Source organism: Rattus norvegicus, chromosome 4 (assembly GCF_036323735.1).
Source record: "Rattus norvegicus strain BN/NHsdMcwi chromosome 4, GRCr8, whole genome shotgun sequence".
NCBI classification, from domain to species: Eukaryota; Metazoa; Chordata; class Mammalia; order Rodentia; family Muridae; genus Rattus; species Rattus norvegicus.
Window position 1 is genome coordinate 121053115 of NC_086022.1, and position 20333 is coordinate 121073447.

General features: G+C 42.6%; 1 protein-coding gene across 2 annotated transcripts in view; it reads left to right on the plus strand.

Moving 5' to 3' along the window:
- The first annotated feature begins 908 nt into the window (after positions 1 to 908).
- Positions 909 to 20333, plus strand: part of Gfpt1 (glutamine fructose-6-phosphate transaminase 1) — a 49777-nt gene continuing 30352 nt past the window's right edge. Inside the window, exons 1-9 of one of the 2 annotated variants that reach the window (XM_006236823.5) lie at positions 909 to 1080; positions 8578 to 8685; positions 11175 to 11282; positions 12000 to 12125; positions 14933 to 14991; positions 16445 to 16579; positions 18356 to 18417; positions 19636 to 19715; positions 19899 to 19952. In XM_006236823.5, coding sequence (XP_006236885.1) covers positions 1074 to 1080; positions 8578 to 8685; positions 11175 to 11282; positions 12000 to 12125; positions 14933 to 14991; positions 16445 to 16579; positions 18356 to 18417; positions 19636 to 19715; positions 19899 to 19952 — 739 coding nt within the window. In that variant the 5' untranslated portion in view covers positions 909 to 1073. The remainder of the gene's footprint in view (positions 1081 to 8577; positions 8686 to 11174; positions 11283 to 11999; positions 12126 to 14932; positions 14992 to 16444; positions 16580 to 18355; positions 18418 to 19635; positions 19716 to 19898; positions 19953 to 20333) is intronic. The other variant, NM_001005879.1, reaches the window with a different exon arrangement.

Genomic DNA, 20333 nt, shown 5'->3' on the forward strand with positions numbered 1-20333 from the left:
ACTAGGCAGGTGATGGCTATTAAAAAAACAAAAACAAAAAAACCTCACTCCATCAAAAGGAACTTATAGTTTAGTGGGGAGAGGAAAAAATAACGTCAATACAGAAGCCTATTATTGTATGAGACAGATCAAAGAATATGTTAAAACCGTCTTGGGGAGATCCAAAGTAGCAGGGTTGTGGGACTCTGCAGAATAACCCAGGCGTGCAGCCTTGAATGCTGAAAGGGTAGGAAAGAGGGTTCTGGCTGAGAATGCTCAACAGCGGTAAGCACACCAGCTTCCTTTAGGGCTATCAAGAGAGGGCTGATAACCAGCTACATTTGCTCCAAGGTACTATTTCCTAAAGGAAACGCTCCGCCAACTTCTCCGGAACACATCTCTTTTCTTAATGGAGAGTTCATTCAAGGAACGAGCGATGGCGGGTAGAACGCAGGCGCAGTGCTGGGACCACTGACTAGTGGTACTCTAGGCAAACAGTGAGGAAGGCAGGGAGTGGGGCGCCGAGCACCTTGCCTACAGCTCAGGTCGCCACCGGAATGGCTGCCAGAGGGCGGCCTGCAGACTCGCGCACCTCAGCGCCACCAGCGCAGTTCCGGCCACCGTGGTTCTGTACGATGACGCGTCTGTTCCAGGCTCTCCTTTCTGCTTCCCAGGCTTTCTCTCTGTCTCCCTCCTTTCCCTTCCCTTTCAGAGGAAAGACACAAACTGTTGTGTAAACATTCCCTTCCTTCCCTCCCGGGCACGGCTCGCCCTCAGCCGGCGGCTCCAGGAACCTGAAGCGGATGCTAGTCCAGACCCTGCCACGTCGTCGCTGCCCGCAGCTCTGCGTCTGCGCGTGGCAGGGGCTAGACCTGCGCGTGAGCGGCTCGGGCGCGGCCCAATGGGAGAGCCGCGGCGGCGCGCGTGGCCGGGGGGGCGGGGCGGCAGTTGAGAGAGGAGCAGCGAGTCCGGCAGTCTAGTCTGAGCTGTCGCATCCCGGAGTCCATCTCATTGCCGCCACCCGGCCCGAGCTCATCCTCGCTTCCGAAGCTCTCGCGCGCCCGACAGCTCGTCCCTCGCCAGTGACCAACATCATGTGTGGTAAGGGCAGCGATGGGGGTGTGCGGTGGCCGCAGGGCCCGCGCAGTGAAGCCAGAGGTGGACGGCGCGTGTCAGTCGCTCGGCCTTGGGGCGGGGGTCCTGAAGAGAGACGTGGCCTGTGGGACATGCATCCTGAGGAGATTGAGGGCCCTGACGGGAGCCGGGATGTGGAGTAGAAGGGTCTCTGGGGAGAAAGACTGTCTGTAGGGTAGGGACTCGGAGATGGGGATTCCTAGATTGAGGGGGCGGCCGGAGCTAGTGTGCTTGAGAGGAGGTGCCCTGCAGAGGAGATTGTGGGGGTCTCAGGAGTCAGAGGCTACTTAAAGGGGTTGGAGGGTTGGGGGTGGGTGGGTCAGGGAGGGTATCAGAGCGCTCAAGGGGCACCTTTGCATAGAGCTCAGAGGATAGATAAATGCCTACATTAGAAGAGGTGTGGGGCTCAAAGTGCGGACCAAGGAGGTGTGGAGGGATGCCTAGGGAAGGTCCACCAGGTGAGTGAGGCAACCTATGAACATACTGTGTGGTACTGGGGGTTAAATTCATAAAGGCAGCTTGCTGAGTGAGTGTGTCCCTTAGCCACACCCCCAGTCTTTCTTATCTATCTCCCCCTCTCCCCACTTTTATTGTGTGTCTTTGTAACCGGCTTCCACTTGGTAGCCCAGGTTGACCTGTTACATTGCCCTGTCTCCGCCTCCCAAGTGTTAAGATTCTAAATATGAATGACCACTCCTGGCTTGAATTTACTTATCTTGCAGTCTTAAAAATACTTAATTCTAGTCACTTTATTTTAGGCAGGCCTAGGAGAACTCAAGCCAATGCTCTGACAGTGATACCACTCATAACTTCCTGCCACTCTTTTTTTTTTTTTTTAAGATTTATTTATTATTTATAAGTACACTGTAGCTGTCTTCAGGCACACCAGAAGAGGGCATCAGACCCCATTACAAGTGGTTGTGAGCCACCATGTGGTTGCTGGGATTTGAACTCAGGACCTCTGGAAGAGCAATCAGTGCTCTTAACCTCTGAGCCATCTCTCCAACCCCACTTCCTGCCACTCTTAAGTCTCTCAACAGGAACCATTACTAAATCAGTTACTTGGTGAAGTGGGCTCAGAGCTGATCTTGTTAGAAGAGACAGCAGCAGTCCTGGCTAGAGATCACACATCATGCATATGTACCCGTTTAACATATCTTTATCACAACCATTAAAAAGTAGGCTCTTTTATTCCATATTTTAAGGATTATTAGTCAACTGGGCGGTGATGCATGCCTTTAATTCTAGCACTTAGGAGGCAGAGGCACAAGGAGCTCAGTAGTTTTTTTTTTTTTTTTGTCAAACCTGGTTCCAGCACAGCCGGAGTAGTTACACAGAGAAACTCTGTCTCAACCCCCCCACCCCCCGCCACCCCCCAAAAAACTATCTAAAAGTGTTACTAATAGATACCGTGAGATTTATATGGGATATTGCTAATAATACTCTAAAATGGGAATGAGCCATTAGCAGTCTTACCTTTCCTTTTAGAATTTGACAGTGACCACTAGAGCATTTTTTAGAGATAGTGTCTCATGTTGTTCCTCAAGGTAGCCTAGATTACAGTTCTCAGTTCTCCTTCAGCCTAATGAGTGCTAAGATTCTAGGCATGAGCCACCATGTCTGGTTCCCAAGAAAGAACACTTTTTAAAGAGAGGTATTGTAAGACTTGAAGCTGTGTGAGAAACATTCTTTGTAGTGTTTTACTTGTAAGAATGCAGCAAGAGGTAGGTTGTCCCCAGTGCGTGTTTTTCCCGGGTTCAATCGTTTTGCCTTCGGAAAAAGAAGAGCAGGTTTAAACTTAGAGATTCTAGATTCTAAACATCAAAATAGAAACACTTGTGTTGGAGTTATGGGATTAGAGTTGACTTCATAATCAATTATACTTTTACTATTTAGTAGACTGGTTTTGCAAAACATACATACATTTCAAGTTTCAAGTTGTAAGTAGTGAATTATCAAGCTGGTTAATTACTAGTGTGCTGTATTGGGTAGTTAACTGTTTTTTCTTTTACTCGTGAGACTGACTCTCACTCTTCCTGGGTTGGCTTTGAACTCACCTTGTAGCTGGGAATAACCTTGTGATCCTTCCAAGTGCTGTCACCACACCTAGCTAGTTAAACTGTGTTGGCGTGATGAGTTGTATAATTAGTCAAGTACCTGACATTCTGGTTGCAGGTTATTTCCTCATTTTGTTCCAGGAAGAAAAGTAGTTGTATACTATAAAACAAAAAAGAAAGAAGTCGGATATAGTTCCGGAAGGCTCAGATAAGGAGGGAGGAACTGTTAGTCATAGTGGTTTAATGCAAGATAGGATTAAACTGAGTTTCCCTGATTATGACGGATAGGCAAATAAAAATGTTAGCACACAGAATTTGAGGCATTTCTGTTTTTGTTTTTTGAGACAGGGTTTCTCTGTGTAGTCCTGGCTGTCCTAGAACCCAGTAACACTTTATATTATTATATATTTCCCAGAGAATTAGATGTCTATTTTTGATTGTTTTTTTTAAACTAGTGATTCTTGCCTTTTTTAAAATTATTTTTTTGTTTTTTGAGACACTTTCCTGGAGGTTATTGAGGGATGCTGAGACTGGCTGCTAGGTTGATTCATAAAAGCGCTGTTTAAGCTCTTTAGAGCTTAAAGAATCTGAGGCTGTAAAGAATCTGAGGGGAATTAACTGTTTCATACACATTTCCTGAGAGAAAGTTAGAGAAAGGTTAATAGGTGTGAGGGTTAATAGAAATGAGCAAGAGAAGATGGGAAGGGTTTGTAATAATAGTCTGTGATAATCTGCTCCCAGAGACCCAATATTAGCAAGACTAAAGGTTCTAGAAACCTTTAAACCTAGTAACTTTGTTTGATTCATTTTTTTCAGCTTTTAATTAGGAGACCTTTTACCTTTTCTAGCATTGAGCAAAACTTAGTGTTGTTTCCTGTGGCATGGGAATTTCCAACTATTTCTCGGGTACCTAGAAAGTGTCAGAAGGTATTCTAAAGTGGTTGACGGCACTCTTTGTCCTTTGGAGAGATGACTCAAGTGAGTTGCCTTCAAGGGATTTTTCTCTGGTCAGAGGAAACAAAATGAATGTAGCTACAATGGCTGCAGGTGCTGTCACAGTCCTATCAGTGGCAATTTGAAATTCCTCAGACACAGGAGAGCTTTGTGCTACTCTCTGTTAGACCTGGGATGTTCCAATAATGGGAGGATTCTTACCTTGAGATACAGAGACTAGTAACAAGGGAGGCAGTCCATGGGTAGTGTTGGTCACCTTCAGTGAATGTACATAGAAGTAGATTTGAGATTTGAGAACTTTTTTTTTTTTGAGATAATGCTTTTAAAAATGCTTGCCTGGTACCCCAGAGGTCAGAAGAGAGCGTTGGATTTCCTAGACCTGAAGTTAAGGATGGTTGTGAACCACCATGTAGATGTTGGGAATAGAATCAAGGTCCTCTGCAAGAGGACAAGTGCTCTTTACCTCTGATCCCTCTCTCCAGTCCCTCAGTACATTATTTTTTAAAAAGAGATCTTATATGTAGAATGTGGCTGCATAATTATAATATTGAGTGTAATTTATGGTAAGGTTGTATATAAGTTTTAAATGTAGCATTGTCATTACAAAGAAACAAATCTCAGGAGAGATGTGGTCATATAAGTATGATGTGACTATTACATATTATGATGTGGCATAGAATGGCTCAGGCAGTTAACAAAAACGAATCAATAATTTGGGGCAGAAAGTCTGCTCATAACTACTCCTCAGTACTGCAGCAATTGCAAAGGAGGCTTTTTAAGCTCTTGTAGTCACTTTAAGCAGGACTGCATATTGGGAAGTTTAAATTATGAGCTGAAGCAGTGACTTCTTTCTAGGAGGCAACCATGTGAGGATGAATGTCTCTGTGGCCTGGCCCTGCCTGCCTGAGTAGGTGTTTGCTTGTCATCTCTTCTTGGCCACTCTTGAGATAGCAGATGATATCATAATCCTAACTGGTGGATTCTTTTCTTTCGCTCTTTCTTTCCTTTTCCATTCTTCTTCTTTTTCTTTTCTCCTTTTTTTTTCAAGACAGGGTTTCTTTGTGTAGCCCTGGCTGTCCTGGAATTCAGTCTGTAGAACAGGCTGCCCTCAAAGTCAAGAGATCCACCTGCCTCTACCTCCCAAATGTTGGGATTAAAGGTATATGCCACCACTGCCTGGTTAACTGGGGGTTTTCTTGGGTCAGTAGTTCCAAAGGACAGTTTACCAAACATGATGATAATGATTATTGACTATAATAGTACTTCCTTTATTGAGTGAAAAGTTTTTTAGTTCATTGAACTCACCATTGTCATGGAAACACAAGGAAAGGAGCTATGCGTAATCATACTTTAGATCAGTGTGTCAAATCAGTGGGGTCTGTCAGCCCTGGACACTGTTCTGGAGACACTTCAGAAGGTTATGTACTGGTTTATTAGCCAGGGTTCTTGAGAGTCATAGAATTTATGGACTGTCTGTATATATTAAGGGAATTTATTGGAATGACTGACTTACGGTCTGCAGTCCCAATTAACCCAACAATGGGCAACTGTGAGTGGGAAGTCCAAGAATCTAGTGGTTGCTTAGTCCCATGAGGCTGGGTGTTGGTTTTCTGTATAAGCTGGAATTCTGAAAAAGTAGGTTCCAACACATGTGTTGGCAAGTAAGTGCAAGCAGGAAGAAGAAAGATCCTTTCCTTTTTCCATTGTCCTTATGTAGGCTTCCAGCAGGAGGTATGGCCCAGATTAAAGGTGTGCACACAGTGCCTGGACCTAAGCTTTTCTTTAAGCTCTGTCCCTGTCAGGCCTTGAACTCGGAGATCTGCTTCCCTCTGTCTCCTGGGATTAAAGACATGTACCACCTTGCCCGGGCCTAAGCTTTTCATGGCCACTATGCTTCAAGATCTGGGTCAAAAGTATATGTCTTCTAGCCTCAAGATCTGGATCACAGGTGTGCCTTCCATTTCTGGATCATAGTTCATTCCAGATACAGTGAAGTTGACAACCAGGAATAGCCATCACAACTGGGTGATTTGATTTCTTTACTGAAAACCTGGCATCACCAGCAGAAGCCTTAAGAATGAGCTTTCTTGATCCATTGTTGCCTTTAGCTCTAACCTGAGTGGAGCTTTTTACTTACCCTCCCCAAATGCAAGGAATGGAGGGTCAGATTAGTTACGTTATGGGAACAATTAAACACAACTCCAGAGGGGATGCAGTGAGAGGGACATTGGCCCATGCTTGTCTTGGGGAAATGGTATGATGAGGGGAGAGCACTCTGGATAAGAGATTTAAGAGAAACAACAATGTGATGTGAAAGGTGGGCCTTTATTAGATTTTAGAATAAACCAGTCGGCTGTAAAGGACTTTTTTTATACTAGGGTGAATTTTAACATGAACAGCACATTAGATGGTAATGGAGCATCTTAGGTGTGATCTGAGTTTGTAGAAGAATAGTCCTGATTTAAAAAAACATTTAACGTTTATTTTATATGTATGGGTGGGTGATCTACCTTCGTGTATGTCTGTGCAGCCAGCATCCATGAAGACCAAAAGAGGGCTTTGGATCCCCTAGGGCTGTACTGCCATGTGGGTGCTGGGACTGCATAGTGAAACCCTGTTTCAAAACGGGCCAATGGGGTGGCTCAAGTAAAAGTACCCATCCCCAAGAGTAGTCCATTGATTCCACATAGACACAGGGGCATGTGCACACCTGCACTCATATCACATCTCCAGCTAAAAAGAAAACTTTTCTACTAGTGACAACAATTCCAGCGATTCCAGTCGTGGGTGTTTGAGATGCCAGAGAGAGTTTCACCCCCAACCCCACCCCCCGTGTATTGCAACACTTTCCAATACAAAATACAAATTGTGCCTTTCATTGGATGAATGGATAAGGAAAGTGTGTGTTTGTACAAAGGAATACAATCAGTTTAAAACAGTGAAGCCTTGTCATTTGCAGAAATACAGGTAAAGAACTTTAGGACATCGTGGAGTGAGGTCAACCAGACTCAGCATGGCAAAGATACTTTCTAACTTATATGTGACAGTCAGCATCATTTCCCTGGAAGTGTGGAATAGGGAAGGGGGCTGCGGAAAGAGAGACTTTAGGGATGCAGAAGGTGCTAAGATCTACCAGGAGCCACACCCTAAAGACAACTGATTGTCAGCAGCCACCAGTCGTCCACATTTCTTCAGTTAAGGGTGAGGGTAGAACTCCTTTCTACTCCATGTTAGAACAGGCAACCACAGTTACTGTGAGTTCGTGAGTGCAGAGGTCCTGTGTAGTAACAATTCTGGAATTTTGTTTCCTTAAAATATGGAACAATTAGAATGTGCCTCTGTTTTAGTTCCAGGTGTGGCTGCTTCGGACTGGCTGCAGCAGCTGGCCATGATTTGCCTCAAGCTCTAGCCGAGGCGTGGTTCTGTCAGCTGCCGATCGATAGTTTCTGTGATTGTGTGACACTGGAATTCTGGGAACTTTTCAGAGGGTATATAGTGGTTGATTTAGGGAGGTTGGTTGTGATAGCTGTGGTTAAAGAAAAAGCAAAAGGAAAGAAATCAGCTCAGGGATTTTCCTAATTCCTCTCTCTCCTCTATCTTGTGTCTCCTATCCAGTGTTAGGAGGTAAAACAGGGAGCAGGGGGAGGTAAAGGGGGAGAAAAAGAAGAAGAGAAAAGTAGCACAGTAGCAGAGACTGTTTTGCTTTGGTCCTGCCTTGCCTCGGGCTCCTACAATCTGTGCTCTTCCGCAGTGGTATCTGCACTTGATTCAAGCCATTTTGAGGCAGTTACGTATTTAGGTCAAATTTTCTTATTATTAAATTATTATATTGGATTATAGTTGAATAATAGAGCATTTGACTCAAATGTGGTCTTCGGGTCAGGAAAAAAAATTGAATTGTGAGTTTTTGTTTTGTTTTCAACACAAAATTTGCCACTAAACACTACAGTAGAAGTATTAAGTTCTTTTAGCTCCGTAGCTGTAGGAACCATTTTGTGACTTAAAATACTAGAAAATGTGTGTGTTTAATGTAATAGTTTATAGGATATAGCCCACAAATTTGCTTTTTAAGAAATAAAATTTACTTGACAAAATGGCAGGTAAGGAAATAGTTTTACAAGCTTCGTTGAAAATAACTCACTTATTTTGACATATTTTGTTAATCTTTTATGTTTATAAAAACTTCCATTTTGAAAAAGTTACATGAACTCTAAATAAGTTGAGATGAAGGTTTATTTATTTATTTATTTATTTTCTATTCTTTTTTTTGGAGCTGGGGACCGAACCCAGGGCCTTGCGCTTGCTAGGCAAGCGCTGTACCACTGAGCTAAATACCCAACCCCGGTTTATTTATTTTTTAAAAGTGAAATCTAGCATTATATTTTTGCATATCTAAACATAATTATGTGAGGTTTGATTCATCAGAGTTGTCCATTAATTTTTTTTTTTGCAGGTATATTTGCTTATTTAAATTACCATGTTCCTCGAACAAGACGAGAAATCTTGGAGACATTAATCAAAGGCCTTCAGAGATTGGAGTACAGAGGATATGATTCTGCTGGTATTTCCTTTAAATATGTTAAGGGGTTTGGAATGATTCTTGAATCTAAATAGTGTTTTTATTCATTTTTAGGAGACTGACTTTGTGTTTGCTTTGTTTGGTTATATCTAGAGGGTTTGTGAATGTCATTTCAACAGTGTGATCGTTTGTGTGGATATTGCTTCTCAGTGATTTCCCTTAGGGAGAATGTTACTGAGGGCTCGGGAGTGCTTAGTTGTTAGTGTACGTGAAGCCTTGGGCTCATCCCTAGCACCTTGTAAGCTGGGCTTGGTGCCTCAGACCTGTGGTTGACACTGAGGAGGGAGAGGCAAGAAGGTAAGTTCAAAGTCCTCCTTAGTTTGGGGCCAGCCTTGGCTATAGGAGACTATCTCAAAAAAACAAAACAAATGTTAACTATAAAAACATAAATTATGGGACATTTTTGTGGGAACAATTTGTAGAACACCATATTGTAAAATTCTTCTTCCTTTGTGAAAGGTGTGTTTTTAATTGTGTGTGTGTCTGCATTCACGAGTGCAGGTGCTGGAGTTACACGTAACTGTGAGCTGCTTGACATGGCTGCCCGCAACTAGCCAGTGTCTGCATGCACAGCTCTTAAACGCTCAGCCATCTCTCCAGCCCAGCCTACACAGTCATTTTTCTTTTTGTGCTGGAGATTGGCAGAGTCTGTTTGGCTCTAGCTCCCTGTGTCGGAGTTCACCAGAAACTCACTTTCAGTGGTTCCTAGTGACTCTTGGGCCTCAGCAAAGAGTTGCATGCATAGCTCTTTGCTTCACTACAGCAGAAGAAGCAAGAGCAAAATCAGGAAAGGGAATGGGTGTGGGATGAAGTCCACAGGGAAGCAGGCACCAGCTTCCAAGAAGCCTGTTTTATCATGACACACTTCATGTTCCTAGCACCACATGACTGTTGTCTACCAGTAAAGTCCTGATGACACATAGCAGCAGTCCATCCCAGAAGAGCACATTTTCATGAACTCCAGGCACAGGAGCCTTTCACGTGGTTGGAATCCCCCTGAATTCTAAGGTCCCAGAGGGATATGCTGTTGGTTTCTCATTTCCTTTTTCAGTAGGCACTGGGAGTGGCAGCCAAGGTTGCCACAAGGGGGTACTGGGCAGTCCCTCAGTCCTGTTTCTTTTTTTCTTTTTTTCTCCATTTTTAGCTTTCCTAACAGCTTCTCATGGGTGCTGATTAGGTTTGCCGTCAGCAAGGCCTCTTCTCTCTTGTCTATTGCTTAAATAGGAATGTTCTTTAAGGGTTTTTTTTTTTTTTCATTTTTTTATTATTTATTTGGGATTAGGTCTTGTTCTATAGCTCAGGCAGACGTTTTCTTCCAAGTGCTGAGATTACAGGCACAAACCCCCATTTCTCCCACTGAGGTTGTTTGCTTAGCCCTCTTGGCTTTGTATTTTCCTGATGAGATGACTCCGCATTGTGATTTACAGTCCAGGCATTTCGTTCGTTTAAATTTTTTTGAGACAGTCTTTCTTTGTAGACCATGCTGGCCTCAAACTTACCATTCTCCTGCCTCAGTCTTTGCAGTGCTAGGATTACAGGTATGTGCTGCCACACTTGGCTTGCGTGCTTCCCAAGTTGCAGACCTGTGTTTCCAGCTGCCTTCTAGAAATATCTTCCCGTGCAGACCACGGTGCAGTGCGCTTTGCAGGTTCATAGCTGAGCTATACACTGTGGTGCTCACTGCAGACCTCATTCTGTTCTGTGTCCTGCCCATCAGCAATCATGCCACACTTCCTTTGAGCCCAGAAGGGAACCTCAGCCACTGCCTTCTCTCATCCCATCAGGCCCTTCTGTTCCTCTCACTTGTCTCTGTTTAAATCAGGCCTTCTACATTTTTGCTCTGTTTAGCTGTAATTTCCTTTTTCCTCACTAACCCGTCCTCCCCCCTGCCATCTTCAGAGCATTTGCTAACTGCTCTTGTCGTGTTTTTTTTGCCTGAAATGACCTTCACAGTCTAAGTAAGCTTTTCACATTCTTAGTAACGTAAGTAAAATCTCAGAAGACACTTTCCTGACTGTCACTGTTTTCCTCCTGAGGTGACCACCTCACTTTTGCATGTCTCCTGTGGCACTTACCTCAGCTTATAGTTTACCTAGCAGTTGCTTGTCTGAGTAATAGTTTTGATCGCCATTATTCTTTCTCTGTCTGTTTTTTCAAAAGGCTGTTAGACAGGGATCGAGTGCTCCTAACTCTGTCCTGGCCTCCCTTCTCAGACCCTTTTTTCTGGGTTTGAATGGCCCTGTGTGAGCTAAATAAGCTCTTACCGATCAGCTGTGCTCCCAGCCTGATTTGCATTTCTTTCTTCTAAACAGTTGTCACTTACACATAATAGGTTTTCAGAAAAGTCACTTGGTAAATGAGTTAATTAGATGAATGTATAATTTACCTCAATTGTTACTATTTTCCCCTCATATTGATATTGTTAACCAGTGTCTAATTCTTGCTTTTCTACCTACCTCTTGCTAATTTAGGTGTGGGACTTGACGGAGGCAATGACAAAGACTGGGAAGCCAACGCCTGCAAAATCCAGCTCATCAAGAAGAAAGGAAAAGTTAAGGCTCTGGATGAAGAAGTTCACAGTAATGCACTTAGTTTGATTTTTCCCATTCTCCCCTCTGGGACACATTTGCGGAAGTTTCAAAGGTTGAAGAGAAGGAAGGAAAGTAATTTTCTTACTGCTTGGGTTTAAATTGTTCCTGAGCTTCAAAAATGATCATAGCAATTAGAAAAGAAATTAGGTTCAGCGGGTTTGGAGCAAGTCCATACCCCTCACGGTGCAGAAGCTCCCAAAACACCACCCGAGGCTGGGCCTCACATAGGTGGCCTGCTCACATGTCTCCACTGGGCACGGTTTTTACTCTGCTGGATGATGATCCCAAATGCAAGATGCTGATGCTGGTTTGCTGACCTGCTGGAGAAGGTGAAGGGAGAGGGTAAACGTTCTTACTTAAAAGGAAAGCAAGGAAATCAAATGTTCACTTTGCTAAGAGGTATGGTAAGGGTGACCCTCCCATCTAAAATTGAGACAAAACAAACTGGTGCTGGTTCTGCTGTCAGGCCTCCAGCTGAGAAGCTGTGGCCACAGGCCACAGTGAGTGGTTCATTCAGGTGGAAACATAGGGACACTGCAGGGAAACATGGTATGCACAGAGCTCAGTGCCACTGGAGTTTGAGGTATTGACTGAGTATCTTGAAATACAAACCTTGTGAGTAAGGGGGCTGGTATAGTTTTCTTTAATATAGTTTACATCTACAGCATTATCAAATACCAGAGTCTTAAACTTTATCTCCTACAGAACAACAAGATATGGACTTGGATATAGAATTTGATGTGCATCTTGGAATAGCTCATACCCGTTGGGCGACACATGGAGAACCTAGCCCTGTCAATAGTCACCCCCAGCGCTCTGATAAAAATAACGGTGAGTCAATTGTGTGCTCTGAACTGACTTTAGTGGCAGTGACAGGAGGGGAGTCATGCGCTTATGTTGCTACTGTAATTGTTGTTCATCTGGAAATTTCAAAACCTATTCATTGTACAGAACGTAATCCCATCCTCCCCATGTAGGTTATTTTGGAATTCCAGTAATAAAAATTGGTAACTCTTCAATATGTCAATCTTTTTATCTCTTTCTCTTATAATTTAGTGTGTTATTTGTAAGTTTTCTGTTGTTTATGTATTGCTAAGTACATTTACTCCTGTTATGTTGTTTAATGTTTCTTTCCTCTTATCTTCACTTTTGTCTTTTTGTTTGTTTGTTTAAAGCAGTTTTTCTCTGTAGGCTTGACTGGCCTTTACCTTGTGAGCCTTCTTTCCCTGCCTCCCAAGCAGTGAGATGATGGGTGTGTTCTGTCACGCCCTGCCAAACACACATGCCTATTTTTACTTTCCCAGGCACTGAACCCTTCAGCCCTGAGTATTTTCTATAAATGTGGAGTGTGATTATTTGCACCTGGAGGTTCAGTGTCTCACTCTACCCATGGGTGATGACTGCAGAGACCATAGGGATTGTTAAATGCTAGTAGGCTAGCACCTCAGGTCCTCTTTCAGTTTTGAGTTCAGATATGTTGTCTTAGTCAGGGTTTCTATTCCTGCACAAAACATTACAAACGAGAAGCAAGTTGGGGAGGAAAGGGTTTATTCAGCTTACACTTCCACATTGCTGTTCCTCACCAAAGGAAGTCAGGACTGGAACTCAAGCAGGTCAGGAAGCAGGAGCTGATGCAGAGGCCATGGACGGATGTTTCTTATTGACTTGCTTCTCTGGCTTGCTCAACTTGCTCTCTTATAGACCACCAAGACCACCAGCCCAGGGACAGGGACGGCACCACCCACAATGTGCTGGGTCTCCCCCCCTTGATCACTAATTGAGGAAATGCCTTACATCTGGGTCTCATGGAGGCATTTCCTCAAGGGAGGCTGCCTTTTCTGTGATAACTCCAGCTTGTGTCAAGTTGACACACAAAATCAGCCAGTACATATGCCTATAAGGAGAAGTTCCTGTCAATTTCTTGTTCATCCTGAGGGATAGCTTGTGTTGGAAAGGCAGGGTGAATACTTGAATCTTTTCCCTTAGGTATCATTTTCAGACATTAAGTGATTCTATAATGTTATCCTGAGCAATGCGGGTTTTTCATTATTATAAACTCATGATGATTATTTTGAGTGTCTCTAAAGTTGAATTTTGAGTTCCTAGATAAAGAATGGGTTTCTTTATGACATTCACACATGTCACTATACATTCTTAGCATCTGCTCCCGAACTGACTGCCCTCCATCCTTTACTCCTCTTGTTCGGCTCCTTCTTCCCTCCAAACAGTTCTTGAGATGACAAAGCACGCACTGGGCTGCTGAAGCAACTCTGAGTTGCTAGCAGTGCTCCTTGGTTTCTTTCCACTGAGCTAGTCTGCACCGCTGCAGCTGTTTTCCTGTCTGCCCCACTGAGAGCTTACTCCAGTGACTTCCCGTTTCTTTTTGAAGCGATCCCAGTAGGCTTGTCTTGATCATCTTTCTTTTGAGACCCAAATGTGAGATCTTTAAGTATATTGGGACATTTTGAATAATGTAATAGAAAATTAGACTTACGTTAGGTGTGGTGACACATGCCTCTTGTTGTGCCTCTAGGCTGAGGCAGGTAGAGTGCTTAGGTTAGGAGTCCAGACCGGCCAGGGCAAGGAAACATTGTATTTAGTAATAGTTAGTCTTTGTTTTTGTCTCACTGTAGTCCTGGCTGGCCTGGAACTCATGGAAATCCTCTTGCCTCTGCCTTCTGAGTGCTGGAATTAAAGGCATGTGTTACCATACCCAGTCATGATTATTCTTTTGAATTATGAATTTAAAGCTACACTGTCTACGGTGTATACTGTCATGGCTACACATAATACTGTGAACTCATAGTTATCTATTTTTAACAGTTTTTAGTCATCATTTAATAAAAATAGATGAAATTGATCTCTCAGGATTATATTTATTTGCTCTTGGGATGCTGCTTTGACATTTTCATGTGACATTCCGGAATTATCTGGACCTTTCCCAAATCAATTTATAGAACTTGGTAAATATGTAGGTATTAGTTCTTAAGCTTTATTTAGTGTCACTGGGATTGTTATAGTTGGAAAAGACTTGTGTTTAAACTTAACCAAAGAATAAATAAACAGAGACCCGAGTGTTCAAGTCGGATAGTGTTCTGCAAGGGAGGAGACAGGCGCAGGAGACTTGCTCCTTTCACCCCCTAATGTTAGGGTAGTAGCTTAGTGGAGCAGAAACCAGAACTGGTGCATCTCCTCATGTACACGCCCACTAACGCTGTGTGCGTCCGCACTGAAGCAGTGCTGTTAGGTTACCTGATGGCACGCCACAGTGAGAAGTGCGGAGCCCGAGGACACCCACCAGTAGGACACCCACTAGTGGATTACTGACTTTTGACTTGAGAAAAATCTATTTATAGACCAGCTGTGGTGGTGTGTACCTGTAATCACAGCACTTGGGTGACAGAAGTGACAGGATTACCACTAGTTCAAAGCTAACTTGGGTTACATAGTAAAACCTTGTCTCAGGAAAATGGAAAAGCAGGGTGGGAGGTGGTTCAGTGGCAGAGCTCTCTCCTCGTGAGGGGAGCCACTAAAGTAACAACCAGAGAGGAAACACAAAGGGAGGGAAGCCTGTGCATAGTGATGCTGTTCACAGCGTTTGTAGACCTAACCTTCAGTCAATGCTCTCTCTCCTCTAGAATTCATCGTTATTCATAATGGAATCATCACCAACTACAAAGACTTGAAAAAGTTTCTGGTAAGTGAGGTGACCCCAGAAGGCACTGTGTACTGAGAGTCAGGAGGTAGTTCGTTGGGACGCTCAGTGTTAGACATGTTAAGTAATTCCCATGATAGTCTCCAGGGTGTGGTGTTTTAATGTATTTCTCTGTTGACAGTGGGACTGTATTGCTTCTTTTTTTAATATTTTATGTGCATTGGTGTCTTGACTGAATGCGAATCTGTGTGAGGGTGTCAGATCTTGGAGTTACAGACTGTTGTGACTGGCCATGTGAGTGCTGGGAACTGAACCCAGGTCCTCTGGAAGAACAGCGCTCCCAAGTGCTCTCCAGCCCGTCAGTTCTGATTTCTTACATGGCATTTTGAAGACAAGCTGTAAACTGTGATGTGACAGGGCCATCTCAGTGCCATCTGTTGCGTTTCTGCAGAACTCTCTGTATCTAGCATTGTGGGAGCTGTGCATATAGGACTGCTAAGGTGCTCTGACAGAAACCGGATTTTAAGTTTAAGTTTGAATAACCATGTATAACTAATGGCTCTTCACTGGACAATTGAGGATAACCACATAATTGTTACTCATGAAATTAGTATTTTGAGTATTATATATTTATATTTTAATTACAGTTTAATTCATATGAGGCAAATATCTCAAGCCTTGAGTTGTATTCAACAATGTGTTATCTTGAATTCTCTACAATCAGGATTTAATTTTGATTAAAATTACTTTTAATTAATTTTATTAACTATATTAATTGATTCATATTTGTTAAATTTACCATTATAAATTAATTTTTAGCTAATTTAAAATTTGAGTAGAATAAATTCAGTATGACATCCAAAAAGTGAGTAATTAGTAAGATCTTTGGGGTTGGTGAGATGACTCAGTGGTAAGGTGTTTGCTACCTGATAACATTGAGTTTATTCCCTGAAACCAAATAGAGGAGGAAGGCTAAAACTGATTCCTCACGCTTGTGTTCTAGCCCTCAGGCACACTCTGTGACACACTTAGCCTGTACTCACAGACCATTTATGCACGTGCATATGTAAGTGCACACACAATTAGAAATTCATTTGGTTTTTTTGAGAAAAAACAGTCTAGAAAATATTTGCATGGGGACTGGAGAGATGGCCAGTGGTTTAGAAAATACTTGTTGCTCTTCAGAAGAGAAACATCACCCACATGATCATTAAAAACTGTCTACAACTCCACTGTCGGGATTTGATGCCTTCTTCTGACCTCTGAGGGCACCAGTCATATTCATGCACAGACATATATAAATACATAAAATAAAATGAAAAATCTAATAAATTTTTTAAAAGGTGAACAGAAAGGGACCATTAAGTTAAAAAGTATTTGTACATTGTATATATTTAAATGAACATTGTATATATTTAAATGAGCATTGTATATATATTTATATGAACATCATATATATTTAAATGTATCTGTTTTCCCTTCTTTCTCCTTGCAGGAAAGCAAAGGCTATGACTTTGAATCTGAAACAGACACAGAGACCATCGCTAAGCTAGTCAAGTACATGTATGACAACTGGGAAAGCCAGGACGTCAGTTTTACTACCTTGGTGGAGAGAGTTATCCAGCAATTGGTATTGAACCACACTTTTAAAGATTATTATGTCAGGACTGAGGAAATGACTCAGAGGAAAAGCACTTGCACTGCAAACATGAGGACCAGAGTTCAGATCCCCAGCACCCACATAAGTGCTGGTTGAATATGGAAGCCTCTTTGTAGTTCCAGCTCCCAGGAGGCGACAGAACTGGATTCTGCAGCAAGCAGTCTGGTTGGCTATATTAGTGAGTCAGCAAATTGTGGGTTCAAGTGAGAGACCCTACCTTAGTATGTAAGGCACAGAGCAGTGGAAGAAGACAGCTAGCTCAAACCTCTGTTCTACCCATACTCACACATGTGTCTGCACACCCCATTTATAACCACAACCGTGTGCGGCCATGCATATATTAATGTACATGGCTAATGTACATGGCTAGCATGTACACACATGCAAGAAAAAGTAGTTGCTAATACTAATTTCAAGTAGCTTTCTTAAAATATTTGATGAATAGGAACTATGTTCTTTTTAAACTCACAGGATTCTAACATTAGACAGCTCTATTTGTGAGTTATTTTATTGTCAGTGTGTATACACGTGTGAGTGAAGGCAAGAGACTAGAGTCAGGCATCTTAAAACTATTGTGCACAGCTTTTTATATGAGTACTAGGGATTAGAACTCATGCTGTGTGGCTAGCGTTTTTCCAACTGAGCCATCTCCTGGGTGTTTTGGGTTTTTTTTCTTTTTTTTTTTTAGGCTTTTATTACATATATCCAGACACACAGACACACATGCACACACAAACACACCCAAACATGCGTGTGTGCGTGCATGCGCGCACACACACACTTCAACGCAGGGAATTTGGGGAAATTGTTGCTTTACTTACTAACTTGCTTTCCCTGCATTTACCATTCCGTTTATTTTACAATAGCTATAGTCTAATCATTTCACTGTAGTTAGAGGGCAAAAGGAAGTTTGGCTGGCAAGATGGCTCAGTAGGCAAAAGCAATTGCTGTGTGAGGCTGAAACCTGAGTTTATTCTCCAAAACTCACAGATGAGAACCAACTCCAGAAAAGTTGTCCTTTAACATCTACATGAATTTTTTTTTTTTTGGTATGTGGGTGTGTATGGACTGGATGGGTGGTGCTCGAGTGTGCCTGCATGCATACACCTTGTACATGTGCAGAGTCAGGTATCAATATTAATGTGTGTTGAAGCCAGAGGAGGGCATTGGATCCTCTGAAGCTAGAGGTACAGGTGATTGTGAGATGCCAGTGTGGGTGCTGAGAACCAAATTCAAGTCCTCTCTAAGAGCAGCACATGCTGCTAACAGAGCCGTCTCTCCACCTCATTTTAATAACTACAATTGTGTATATTTATCAGGTCCAAGGCTGAGGGCAGGAAGACAGAGGTTAGTAGTAGGCGTGATGGGTTTTGGATGTGGAGCTTGGCTCTCTGTTAGTTCTTCCTTCTTGAACAGACTAGCAGTCTGAGAAAGATATGTCTGTTGAGAAACATGCTATGCACACAAGTAACTTTCCAGGTTCTCCACTTTTTCAATGAGTATTGGAAAGGAAGCTTGGTGATAAGAGTTTGCTCACATTAGAGCTCAGGAGTCAGTGTTTACCTAAGATGCAGGCTTGGATGTTAGGGAGATCTTGCTGTGGCATCTAAAATGGAGACTTGTTAAAAACAAGTTTGGAAGAGCACAAGTGTGAACAGGAAGTGTCTGTGCAGAATCTTGTGTTTTTTAAATGTTTTCGCTTGAGACTTACTAACAAGAACACTACTGATGTCCTTTTCCCCATAGGAAGGCGCCTTTGCTCTTGTGTTTAAAAGTGTCCATTTTCCGGGGCAAGCAGTTGGCACAAGGTACAATAGATTTTCTGTTAAGGACTAACGATGACATGCATGTTGAAACAGGATAGTTGTCAGTAACCTGTGAGTGGCCCTTGATTGTTTCCTTAGTGGTCTGGCTGTATTTATTTCTATTCACTATCCCTTCTCTCTGTAGCATGCTATGAGAAAGAGAACACATTTTGACATTGTGATTTGTCTTTGGTGAACATGGTGGCTCTTAATGAATTTGGATATGGAATATTTTTTAATTTCAGACCCAAAGGATTGACTTTCTCCATATTTTTTGGAAATGAGTGTCGGACAGATTCCCAAGGAATTGTAGTACCACTGGTTTTGCTATGATATTTAGAAATGATCATGAAGTTCTTAGAGCAGTAAGAACATTTAAGATCTGGGGGGTAGAGAGATAGCTCAGAGGTTAAGAACACTGGCTGCCGGGGTTGGGGATTTAGCTCAGTGGTAGAGCACTTGCCTAGCAAGCGCAAGGCCCTGGGTTCGGTCCCCAGCTCCGAAAAAAAAAAAAGAAAAGAAAAGAAAACAAACAAACAAACAAACAAACAAACAAAAAACACTGGCTGCCGTTCCAGAGGCCCTGAGTTCGATTCCCAACAACTACAGGTGGGCTCATTACCATCTCTAATGGGATCTGTGCCCTCTTCTGGCCTGCAGGCATACAAGCAAGCAGAGCTTTGTGTACATAACAAATAAGTAAATCTTCAAAAGAATCTTTAAGATCTGGTAACAGAAGGTTATCTTTAATCTGAGGGCAGGATACCTAAGCATATATTGGTGTCTGTGTACAACTGAATGGAAAGTTAAAAGAACAGTTTAAAATGCAATAAGGTAAGATGTAAGCTAGGAGTTGGCAGTTTTCCAGAGTGGGTTAGGTAGGAAGTACTTGAGTGTGTTGGGACACATGTCCTCCCTGCCTACACTCAGAGCTGCTGTCAGGCAGGAAAGCAACTGCAGAGGAAGAGCCTCCCTGTGTCAGTGAAACTTGAGTCCAGTTGTAATTTGCCAGTTGAAAAGTTGTCTATCAGAAGTAGGCAGGTGTGGCCTGGGGACTCAGCTAGTTATTTTGTTAGACCTGAAGTTCACCTCAGAGGGGAATTAAATCATGTGAAGATTTAAATCATTTCAAATCGAAATGAATTTTGAACTCATACTTAAAATTTATATTGTTAGCGCATTATTTATGGAACAGGTTGATTCTGACTCCTTGCGTTTCAGGCGAGGTAGCCCTCTCTTGATTGGTGTGCGGAGCGAACATAAGCTTTCTACAGATCACATTCCGATTCTGTACAGAACAGGTAAGTTGTCGCCTTACATTGTAAGTGTGGGGCAGGCTCTGAGACCCTGTCCATATGTGGCAGTAAATGTCCTTTGGTCAGGTCAGTGTGTCTTTGAGCATACAGTTACATGTTCTATCTAGAGATGGAAAACTTGTTGTGAAGACTCTGACAAGAGGATCTTTCTCTGTTGCACATCCTTAGCTAGGACTCAGATTGGATCAAAGTTCACATGGTGGGGATCACAGGCAGAACGAGGTGGGAACGCACTCTGCACGGATGGAGGGATTTCTCCTGCCTTCCTTTGTTTACTAATTCTGTGTTTGAAATGAACTGAGGCTCTAAAAATGTGCTTACTTTATGGGGAAATGTTTTGGCACTTTTCTAATTTGCAGAATACATTTTGTCTGTTTGCTTTTGCCATTTTGAAAGTTGCATTATTTAATAACTGTTTTGTTAAAATGGGAGGTTTAAGGAATATTTCAAACTAAAGGCTTTTTTTCCTCCTTTCTATTTTAAAATCATATAGATGCATGCTTAGATTGGGAAAGGAACAGTGAAGTAAGCAGCTGTTTATTGAGTGATTTAGCCTCACTCTTAAAGGAACTAGATTTCAATGGTCTTCATTTAGTGCATGGC